We start from the raw sequence: 12,058 nt of genomic DNA, 5'->3' as shown, positions 1-12,058 counted from the left end.
AGGTGAAGCATTGTTCTTGTAATTGGAAGCCTGTGGCCATTGATTTACTACAGTGACCAGTGCTGGGACCCTTGCTGTTTATTATGGCCATTAATGACTTGAACTGAAGACTTTAGAGCAAGATAGGACAGTCAACAATAGAAGTTACAAGTTTGTGGGGATTACGAAGCTAACCAGACTGGCAGCTCCCAGATTATTTTTGTGAATCCATGAGGAATACTCCATCTCCTGGGAAGTCGACAGAAGTAATTAGACTTTTATTTTTAGCCAGCTGCTATGGCTCCATTTCCTGTGAAAGTTCTGACCCAGAGTGACAATCAAGATGCATTTTGTATTCTAGGAACCAAACTCCACAGCAAAATTGCCATCAGAGATCACCAGAATGTCCTTGTGAGTCCAGCTCCACACTACTGAGTTGACCCCTTTGCCCTTAGGGAAACTAAAGTCAGATAATAAATGGAGCTTTGCTGCCTTAGTCCACTTCCCACGAATATGTATTTAATAGGTACGGCATTCTTTAAGTCTCTATTGTAGCAACTGGCTATTTCGATATTTTGGAAATCACATAACTTGACATATTTTGAGGGACTTACATCCAAAATTTCAGTTCAGTTTAGCTGCATCTAACACATTGGAAATTATGATACGAATCTGTAGTAAGGGAGTTTCATTCTCATTACATACATTATGGAGCCCAATAGAATTATTGAACCTTTGTGCACAGCTTTCAAGGGTAGTTGCTGTGAAGGCAACACATTTCCATAATCAACTGTGCCATTGAGCATGTTTAGTGTGTTAATTAAGCAGTCCCATAGTTCCTCAGATTTTTAAAATGTATTCTAATGATCTGTCGTTGAGTTATTGAGTGTGTAGTTAATATTCACTACTGATTACCTCCTGCTCCTTCTCTTAAAAAAATAAATTCAGGAAATTCAATAGGTTTCTGAGTATAAAATCCGTATAAAATATGCATGTATGCGTAATCTGTACAAAATAAAACCAATGTGTTGCATAACGGGTCTGCATTTTTGGTCTATGCAGAATTGTATAACAAAATGGACTATGGTCCAAAGTGGAGTTTAAAGGGGGGAAGATTGTAAATTATGTAATTCATACAATTACTTAAAAGAAAACAACTTGCTCACACACGAAAACAGTCCATTTTCTTTAGCAACAATTTGTTCTAGTCCCAACATAAGTCAATAAAAGCAAGTCATTAAAGAAATATGACAACTAATGCTGCAAGAATAGTTATGTCTATATAGCTGTCAAAGTCATACTTTTCTGCACAACAAAGATAAAGAAATAGATTAGTCACAACATCCAGTTCTGGTTTATGCTCTGAAAATTACAGGCAATTTTTATTAACTTTACAGAATACACAATTATGGCTGTGCTACTATTGGCACTGAAGCCTCAAAGCCCACGATGCACATTACTTTGACAGTAGGTAAAATACAAGTGTCACACAATCCCCTTTTGTATTTATTTTTATAAATATGTCAAATATGTTTTTATACACAGCTCTTGAACTTCACTGCTTTGGGAGTTCTTACCCATCTTAGCTGTAGTTAATTTATTTTTCCTCCTGAAATAATTATATTGCTCCAACTTCTACGAGAGAATAAAAATAAACCACATTGTTGTTACTGTAGTTAGATGAGTACTATTTCCCCAGTATTGATGCAACTGACTGGCGTATCTTTAGGTGTGCGGAATGGAGTAAATTGCAATTAACTTAGACCATATGATATAGGAGCAGAATTAGGCCTTTTGACTCATTAGGTCGGCTCCACCATTTGATCATGACCAATATGGTTCTCAATTCGTTCTCTCTGTAATCCTTGATCCCCTTACGAATCAAGAAGCTATCTCTGTACATTTAACAACTTGACCGTCACGGTCCTCTACAGTTCCACAGATTAACCACCTTCTGGCTGAAGAAATTTCTCCTCATTTCAGTTTTAAAGGACCATCCCTTCACTCTGAGGCTGTGCCCTTGGCACTGGTTTCTCCTACTAGTGGAAACATCTACTCTACATTCAGAGTATGATTTGAGCAAGTTAAAATACACAATGTAATGGCATAAGACCTAAGGTGCTCCGAAAAGTTTATGGAATTCCGGTGTGTGGGTCATAAGTCTACAATCCTTTAAGATTTGGCCAAAAGGCAACTCCAAGTCCACAGCAATATGATCGTTTCTCACCTGCCCCCTGACATGGTCAATATGCCATTAAGCAAAAGGGCAATTAGGGAGCAGCAAGAAATGCTGTCTTTGTTAGCAACAGACACATCCTATCAAAGAATAAAGGGGGTCTCCTTTATCAGTCCATAATTCTCAAAGCAATACAGTAGAACAGACTGCAAACATTAATCCCATTAGACCATGTAACAGAGGGATGAAATCAATGTCGAAATTGGGGTAACTTATAAAGAATTTACCTGAAATTTCGGAATGGAGTAGATAATTCAAAGCTTTTACGATCGGCATCTTTGACTGTTGCTACATTTGTGTTAACCATTGTAATACCAATTCCACTTTTAAAATCCTTTAAAGTGAAAAAAAAGTTAATATTTCATTTCCAATGTAATCTGATGGCTATCAAGCAGTTGTATAACGAGACAAGAACTTTAGTTTCTGAAGGCATTTATTCAGATGCATCCTATGAATTTTCTTTAGCAAGTTACATTAAGACAGACCACAGATATTGGCATTTATACTGACCTTTGAAGCCTTCAAAGAAAACAAATCACTCCACTGATGAAGATCAACTTGTATCCCCAATATAAACATGAAGTGCTGCTTGATGCAGTGATTACCATTTTGAAAAGTCATCTTAAGCAGACTCATATACCGGACACATCTTGAAGTCCCATGCACCTTTCAAAAGAGGTGACGACCTATTGCTAAACTATCAATCCAGAGACCAGGTAAAGTTCTTGCGATCTGGGTTCAAATCTTGCCATGGCAGATGGTGGAATTTGAATTAATTAAAAAACATTGAGTGTATAAGTCTTGCTAAGATTTGCTTTCCTAAAATACAACAACTCACATTTATCTGAATTAAACTCCACCTGCCACTTCACAGCCCATTGGCCCATCTGATCAAGATCCTGCTGTAATCTGAGGTAACCTTCTCCGCTGTCCACTGCAGATGACACCAAAATTGGAGGTGTAGTGGACAACGAAGAAGGTTACCTCAGATTACAACAGGATCTTGATCAGATGGGCTAATGGGGCCGAGAAGTGGCAGATGGTATTTAATTCAGATAAATGCGAGGTGCTGCATTTTGGGAAAACAAATCTTGGCAAGACTTATACACTTAATGGTAAGGTCCTAGGGAGTGTTGTTGAACAAAGACACCATGCAGTGCAGGTTCATAGCTCCTTGAAAGTGGAGTTGCAGGTAAATAGGATAGTGAAGAAGGCATTTGATATGCTTTCCTTTATCGGTCAGAGTATGGAGTACAGGAGTTGGGAGGTCATGTTCCGGCTGTGCAGGACACTGGCTAGGCCACTGTTGGAATATTGCATGCAATTCTGGTCTCCTTCCTATTGGAAAGATGCTGTGAAACTTGAAAGGGTTCAGAAAAGATTTACAAGGATGTTGTCATGGTTGGAGGATTTGAGCTATAGGGAGAGGTTGAATAGGCATGGATGGGTTGGACCGAAGGGTCTGTTTCCACGCTGTACATTTCTCTGACCCTATGACAATTTGGAATCAAAAGTCTATGGTGACTATGAAATCATTGTTGCTTGTCAGGAAAAAAAAAACAATTGCTTGATCGATGTCCCTTCGGGAAGGAAATCTGCCATCCTTACCTGGTCAAGCTTACATGTGACTCCAGAACTATAGCAATGTGGTTGACCTTCAACAGACCCTTAACAAATGGGGATAGGCTATAAATGCTGGCCTACTTAGCATAGTCCACATTCTATAAATGAACAAAAAAAAACTGCAATGCAGCTTGTATTTGTGATCTCGGATGACAGTTATAGGGTACTGTTTAATAAAACATGCACTTGCATGAAGAACAACTTGAGTCTGACTACTAGTGTGAGTACAGCATGTCATGGTTGAAGAAGCAGATCAACTTATATATTGAAGTCATACAAAACCATGATCATTTTATATGCTGTGATTTAAGGTAACAGTCCTAGTGAAGTGGTCATCACTGCCATTCAAAATATAATATAATTGGTTAAGAAATAGATGAATGTCTATGTTCCGAACTCCGTGCACTTCAAGATTTACCATATATACCTGTGTAAAAATCATGATCATGTAGAAGTTGACCTATGAATTTTGGATTAAGAAATTGAAACATTTACATGGTTTTCTGTAATTCTGCATGAACTCATATGAAGAGCTGTTATGCCTCACTATGTTTCAAAGTTCTCTACCTCCTGTCAATTTTGTTTGCCTCATTGATATTGTGTGGTTTTGAGTTTCACATGTCAGACAAGGGTGGCTGATTAAGTTGCTTTCCAATCAGGACAGGAAAATGTGGCATACAGTCAGGAAATAGCCCATCATATCACTACTGAGTTGGAAAAGAGACTACATTGACTCAGAATTTAATGAAAGACAAGAAAGAGGCAGTACTTCCCTCTTTCTATACCAGTGTGAAAGGATAGATCTCATCTCAGGAAATGCAGACACATTTTTACCAGGGGCGGAATATTATCAGGGCCTGAGTGTTGTAAATGATGGCAAGAAATTTAAGATAATCATGCAACAAGTGTGATCAAGGTATCAAGGCAAGATTCTTACTAGACAGCAGGAAGTTGTCTATTAAGGGGGGGGTTATGAGTCATTAACAATTTTACTAACTGCACATCCTGCCTCATCAGTTTGCAAGTTCCCATCCTATTTCCTCTTGCAAGCAATTAGGTACCAACATTCCACTCACTGGTTCCTACAAAGGCCCTCCGCCACGTTGGATGCCAGTTACAATCATCTCAGAGCACTCGCCATAAAACCAACAACCCACACACCACTTCCTCCAACACTGATATCTGATCATTGGCAGCATTGAAGAACCCTCAAGGGACATCTGCAATGCTGTTTAAAGGATGCTTTTGCACTTTAGTGCTGCATCGCTGGGTGCAATAGCAACTATCATTGCAATCCAGCAACAGGGACACTGGGTGCTCAGGGAAATTCACCGAGCTCATGGACAGGACCATCTTGGATTTTCTTGGTACTCACTTCTGATCTGAGCTTACCAGGACTTTTACAGCATCCATGCGTTGCCTTTCTTGCACTCTGCCTCTCTGCCAGAGATACCAGGCTAACAGCACTTCAGTGTTACCTTCCTGTTGAGCACAGTTACAAAGCCAGGAAGCTTGTCATGATCGTCAGCAGTCCTCATTCAAGTCATGGGGGTCCTAGCACAGTTGGTCAAGGGCAGCCTTCCACAGCATTCACGGATGTGGACAAGGTCAGTCAGGCACTCGGGCAGTTAGGGTCAGGATCCTCTCCTCTGAAAGCGGAAAGAGCCAAATATCAAGAAGCCCACCATTTCTGTCCTGTTGTGGTGGACAGCTTTCCTCTTAGAATGAAAGGGAATCGGGTATTCAGGGAGATGAACATGGGCGGCACAGCTGTTACCTTTGCTAAAGGTAAGAACGACTACATTGGCAGCACAGGGGACACTCAGGGTTAGTGGGGTCGGGGTGTGAGGTGAGTAACAGCGGGTGGGGGAGAAGGTTTTGACTGCAATAGAATGAGTGGCTGCATCTGAGCCTTGGTGAGAGTCAGGTCCAGGAGAAGAGATAGAGTGTGAGACAATAGAGAAATGGTGGTGACACCCAAGCTGTTGGAGTGAAGGAGGGCATGGACTTGTTCCCAATATTCATGTGCAAACTGTCAAACTGAGACTGCACTGACATGGGTGGAAGCTCAGATTAAGTTGGCGCAGTCTGGGTGTTGTGGTCTCTAGCAGTGGTCCTAGAGGGAGAGGATGTCCCACCACAACATCACCCTGTTCAGCAGGACATCTCTCCAGAAACCTGCCCACAAAGCTGGGTGCCAAATTAATATTTGCCTGTCACATATGAGACACATGTCAGGATAAAACACCGTGCAGAAGGTTGGCACCATCCAGTACAAAGCAGCCCGCTTGATTAGCAGCATATCTACAAGCTCTCTACACACAGTTCAGTAGCTGTAGCATGTCCCATCTACAAGACGCACGGCAGAAATTCATCAAAGATCATGAGTCAACACCTTCCCATCCCCCGATCACTTCCTTCTGGAAGTGACAAGGGCAGTTACTGCAGGGGAACATCACAACACCACCTGTTAGCTCTCCTCTGAACCATTCACCATCTTGACTTGGAAATACATTGTTGTCCTTGCAGTGTCACTGGGTCAAACTCCTGGAATTCACACTCTCCCCTGTTGGTCTACCTACTGCACACAGACTGCAGCAGTTTCAGACGACAGCTCACCACCACTTTCTCAAGAGGAACTCAGGATGGCCAATAAATGGAGGAGAAAGTGAGGATCGCAGATGCTGGAGATCAGAGTTGAGAAGTGTGGTGCTGGAAAAGCACAGCAAGTCAGACACCATCCAAGGAGCAAGACAGTTGACGTTTCGAGCATAAGCTCTTCATCAGCAATGACGGGGTGGCCCAAGGGTGCTGAGAGATAAATGGGAAGGGGTGGGTCTGGGGTTGGGGGAAGTAGCTGGGAATGCGATAGGTAGATGGAGGTGGGAAGGAAGATGGACAGGTAGGACTGTTTAAAAGGGCGGTGCTGAGTTGGAAGATTGGATCTGGAATAAGGTGGGGTTTGGGAAATGAAGAAATTGGTGAAATCCACATTGATCCTGCGTGGTTGCAGGGTCCCACGGCAGAAGATGAGGTGTTCTTCCTCCAGGCATCAAGTGGCTAGAGTTTGGCGATGGAGGTCTAGTACTTGCATGTCCTTGGTCGAGTGAAAGGGGGAGTTAAAGTGTTCGGCCACAGGGCAGTGGGGTTGTTTTGTGTGTGTGGCCTAGAGATGAACTCTGAAATGTTCTGCAAGTTGGCATCCGGTCTCCCCAGTGTAGAGGAAATGACACCGAGAGCAATAAATGCTGACCTAGCCAGCCTCACCCACATCCTCAGAGTGAACAAAAAGTAACATGAGAAACAAGTGATGGTTGGAATGATGGAACTATCAACAGTTGAAAGGTAGCCTATAATTTTGGCCTCGTTAGTTGTCAGAGTGACAATCCCTTCTGGATTCCTCTCAAGATGTTATTTTTATCTTTCCCCTATGTGGATTTAAATCAAGAAATTCTAACAACCCCTCAAAACGGTTACTTCTGTAGAAGTCAACTCTTCAACATTCACCACAAAAAACTAGTCCACGGATTAGATGGTTACACATATTTACACAGCAATTATGTGCTGTCACTAGATGATATGTGGCACTAACAGCAACCATATGTCTAACGTGGTGGGAACATAAGAAATCATAACAGAAGTAGGCCATTTTAGCCCCGCAAGTCTGCTCCACCATTCCACTATTCAATAAAATCATGCCGACTTGCCCCAAGGCTCAACTCTCCAGATTTAAAAAAACTACTTCCCTTTTTAAGTACTTCCAGAGATCTAGCCTTCACACACTTTGGATACAGAATTCCTGATATTTACGAACCTCTGAGTAAAGATTGCCTCACAGCTCAATGTTTAAACAAGTTTAATATGGTCTCTAGTGAGAGAATTCCCTCAATTGTAAAAACAATTACCCTGTCAAATCTCTCAGAATCATGTATATTCCAATATTTTTAAAAAACTAATGAATAAAAGCCTAACCTGTTTACCAATTCTTGATAATGTCCACACCTTGAGCTCAGGATTCAATCTAATCAATCTTTTTCGGACAACCTCCAATACCAGCAAATTCTTCCTCAAATAAAAGGGAAAAAACCTCCAGATATTGCCTCACCAATAATTCCCAAGAATCCCAATTCCCTAGCCATGCCAAAATTCAATTGTCCTTCTTATAAGTATTTGTTGTAATTGCATACTAATGTTTTGTGTTTCCAGAGTCTGATTTTGAAACACAAAGATTTCTGTTTTTCTTTCTCTCTGTCACAAGAAATTCCAGAGAGGCAGTTTAACCAGATTTTCATTTAGCAACCATCAGAGAGAAAGCACCTTCAAGTATAAGCATGTCCTCCCTGGATTGATTGCTTTTAGAATTGTCAGATACAGTGAGTCCAGACATCCAGAGTACTATCTTCTCAAGATCATACAGAGCAGAAAACTATTTGACACCATTTTGTTTTCAAGTCAAGTGAACCATTTTGGATGCGCTGAATGGACTGGTTGACTGATGTAGTGAATTATAAAGAACTGGAATAGACAAAATATTGAGACATACCTGCTCACTCTTATACAGCCAAATGATGCTGCCTCGCAGTACAACAAAGATGCGAGCTTTGTAGCCTCTCAGCTCAAGATAACCAAATTTATCAGCTGTAACAGCACATCGTGAATTCAATTGAGAAAATATGTTAAACTGTGATCTTAGTGCAGTGAGAAGTGTATTCATCCAGTCTTCTCTATCACCTGTCAAAGAAAATCACAGGAATTCAACCAGTCTCATTCGATCACAATATTCCAAAGTCCTTGTTTTTATTTTTTGGAATTTATCAATCAGACACTATGTACTTAAAATAAAAATAGGTGGAGATGACAACAGGAATTAAAAACCAAGTGCTCAGCTCCCAGGTTAACACTGGGAATTCTTTACAAAGGTTATTACATTTGAAATACTTGAATGTTAACATTTTAGCCAGGGTCACTAGGGTACAGTTTAAATCAACTTGGACAGGTTTACAATCAATCAATCACCTCTGTGAAACATCATAACAATTTATCTTGTGTCTCTCTTTTAATAGAGCCTTTTGAATGTACCAGTCCTCATTTAGGGTCCTTAATGAAGCATTGATATTTGAAATCACAAATGAAACCTTGTTGTGTTCCACCATCAGTCATATATTACCCTGGCCCCACCCTCAACACAATCAAGAGTGTGCTACTAAGTCAATTCACAGTTAAACTTGCTCGGAAGACAAATACCTGAATTCAATCTTTTTTCCCCCACTCCCCACCCTCGAATGTAGCTCTCTCTGTAATTTCATTTTAGCTTCTGATTGTTCCATGCACATTTGCTGACAATCTAGCTCCATCTACTGGAGAAAATAGCATTGCTTTCCAAAATTAATGCGAATCAATTTTAATGGTATCCATTTGATACAAAAGCAAGTATCTGATCTGTGCTCTACAAATAAAAAAGTTAACACCCCTCCCTCATTCCATCTTTCCACCTCATGGTTCAACACAACAAAGTAAAACTTCGAACAAAACAAAAGCTTGAGTGGTTAGCAATCTAATGCAAAAAGTTTAAACAGAGATTATAAAATCACAAATCTGCTCAAGCTCACTTTCCTCTGTTTCAAAGTAAATAAATGGTGGAAGATAAGCTCAGAGCATAAGTGTCAAATGTAATGTTAAAGCTAAGATGTAATTAAAAGTGTTGTTATGCAACATGCTGCTCAATTAAGGTCACGAGCTTAAGATGTACTACCGAGGGAATTCTGTGTTAAACTGCGACATTATTATTCAGGAAATGCAGCCAATGTGGCAACTTAACAAGCAAGGTGACCTTCGTACCATGTAATACTTCAGCCTGTCCTGATGTCAAGACGTGAATGTTCGGCTATTCCGTACCCAATTCTGAGGCTAAGATTAAGAATTCAACTGCAACCTCCACCAACAGACATTGCCAATTGCATAGTAAAGTTTTGATTTGCAAAATGTAATATATTGTAAACCGCTATGTAATATACATGAGCAAAAAACTGCAACTGCTCTGAAACGGGAAACAGGAAAAAGCTCAACAGGTCAGACTGCATCTGTGGACAGTAGCAGAGCAAAGGTTTCAGGTCAATGACCTTCTATTGGAATTGATGAGCAGTGTTTTCATGAACGGTTATAAAGTGAAACATAACTCTGTTTCTCTCCTAAGATGTGACATGACCTGCTGAGGTTTTCCAGTTTTTTCATTCTTCGTATACATAGTATTTTGATGGACTTGAAATTATAACAAATCCAAGATTCCTCACAGGCATCAGTAAAATGAATCACACTTTTAAAAGCAGTGAGATTGCTTTACACTCTAACATGGTGCTTGCATGGGACTCTCAGATCATTTGGAAAAACCATCAAGTGTTTCACTCAGGAATAAAATAGAGGACAGGACAAAATTAAATAAAGACAACTGATGGATGGGTTGTTTCTGATTGAGAGCGAAGTGGTTGCTGTAGGGACCTGCATTGGCTTATTACTTTGAGCCATCGGCTCTTAACAGGTGGTAAAGAAATGGATAAATCACAAAAGGGGAGAACATTTTCAGATCTATCATTTCCAATAATAAATTGAATCACAATCCTCGGGTATGTTGCTTTCTTACCTTCTTTTTCAACCCTAAAAGTAAACGTTCTGGTGGAAGAAACCACCTCAAACTTGTTGTCTCCTAACTCTTGAACTCTGATTATTGAAGTGAGTGGAATGATTCCTTTTGAGTACATTTCCTTTGATGAGGAACAGGAAGATGAAAAAAGAAAGCTATTAGTTTATGCCTTTTCTAACTTACAGTGAACATTTATAAACTGAGATTGAAGTTACTAAACAATATCCATTGGACAGCACACTCTCATCATATAGATTTGACCTCTTCAATGGAGCACCTGGGATACTCTACTGGTCTACTGAAACCAATACCAAATCAAAGTGTTAATAAAGTGAATACTAAGCATTTTCTTAAAGTAAAAAGCTACAGGTCAAACTTTATAATTCATCATAATCTGGAAGAATTCTGAATCTTTTTGTTTTTGGTTTATATTTCAATATCTGATTTAGAAAAATGCTTCTTTCTCTTTATTTAAAACTCAATTATGCCTATTATTTTCCAACCGGATTTAAAGTCTATTTTATAAAGAACTCATACTGATTAGATGTCTTGTTTCATCCAATTATAATTTATGAAAGTACGCCTGTATCATCCTACTTGATGATCTACAATATAATTATATTTCTATCCCAATAAAGGAGGTGTGATAAGCAATCACTGATTTCAGATGGGAAATATTTTCAGCCACCTCCCCTCCATCACATCAATCACAAAATTTCTAAAGAGTTTTTCCTTGCCAAATTGATTTGTAATATTCATTGTTGAGTTCTCAATTAATCATGTTGTAATATTAAAGAGTTTTTAAGATTATCAGTTTTGAACAATGTGTGATTTATGATGCAAATGCTTACAATAACATGGTAATTACAACATTTGATATTAAGTTTACAACTACACTGTTAGACTAATTTCCCAGGAAAGTTGGAACATTGTCAAAGTTTCACATTGTTTATGCTTGATCTCAAAAGCTTGTCATCAACTCTCACATGCAAGAAAACCTTTCAACTAATGTTGCAGGTCTACTTGAACATAGCTAGATATGCTACCTGCGATGGCAGTAAACAAAACAGCTTTATAGATGATCAGAATTATAAGAGGCTAAGACCATCTAAGAAAGCCAGGAAATGAAACAGTGATATTTTATAACTTAATAAGCTTTAGTTTTACTCCTTTGGATGGGCATCTTGCTAACATGAACACAGGAACATGACAAAATTTGCGACATCTTTCTTTTCAGAGTTATTCATTTAGGAAACGTATGTGTATCTATAAGCTGAGAAGAAAGTCTGGTGATTTTAACTACAATTTTCAACATCAAAGCTTTATAGCTCAATCAATGTATTGCATTTTACCAACAAGGCATTCTTTATACATACCAACTATTTATTTCAAAACCATTGTTCCTGAGATTATTTTTAAATTTCACTTTTCAATCCTGGCTTTTATTTTTGGTTAGAAAAACTTGTAATCATCGGTTTATAAATTTCTCAGTTATGGGATGGTGCAAAGAAGAAAGAATTAGAGGCATACAAAATGAAAGTATATTAGAATTAGTAGCAGTCAAAACTACAATGGCACATGAA

General features: G+C 39.2%; 1 protein-coding gene across 3 annotated transcripts in view; it reads right to left on the bottom strand.

Moving 5' to 3' along the window:
- arap2 (ArfGAP with RhoGAP domain, ankyrin repeat and PH domain 2) overlaps positions 1–12,058 on the bottom strand; it is a 309,350-nt gene that overhangs the window by 147,879 nt on the left and 149,413 nt on the right. For all 3 annotated transcript variants that reach the window (XM_060825023.1, XM_060825033.1, XM_060825042.1), the window contains exons 8-10: positions 10,476–10,596; positions 8,382–8,569; positions 2,443–2,549 (exon numbers count right to left, since the gene is read on the bottom strand). In XM_060825023.1, coding sequence (XP_060681006.1) covers positions 2,443–2,549; positions 8,382–8,569; positions 10,476–10,596 — 416 coding nt within the window. The remainder of the gene's footprint in view (positions 1–2,442; positions 2,550–8,381; positions 8,570–10,475; positions 10,597–12,058) is intronic.

This window comes from Hemiscyllium ocellatum, chromosome 1, assembly GCF_020745735.1.
Source record: "Hemiscyllium ocellatum isolate sHemOce1 chromosome 1, sHemOce1.pat.X.cur, whole genome shotgun sequence".
Taxonomy (NCBI): domain Eukaryota; kingdom Metazoa; phylum Chordata; class Chondrichthyes; order Orectolobiformes; family Hemiscylliidae; genus Hemiscyllium; species Hemiscyllium ocellatum.
Note: the sequence above shows the minus strand (reverse complement) of the source record. Positions and strands in the feature narration are given on the sequence as shown.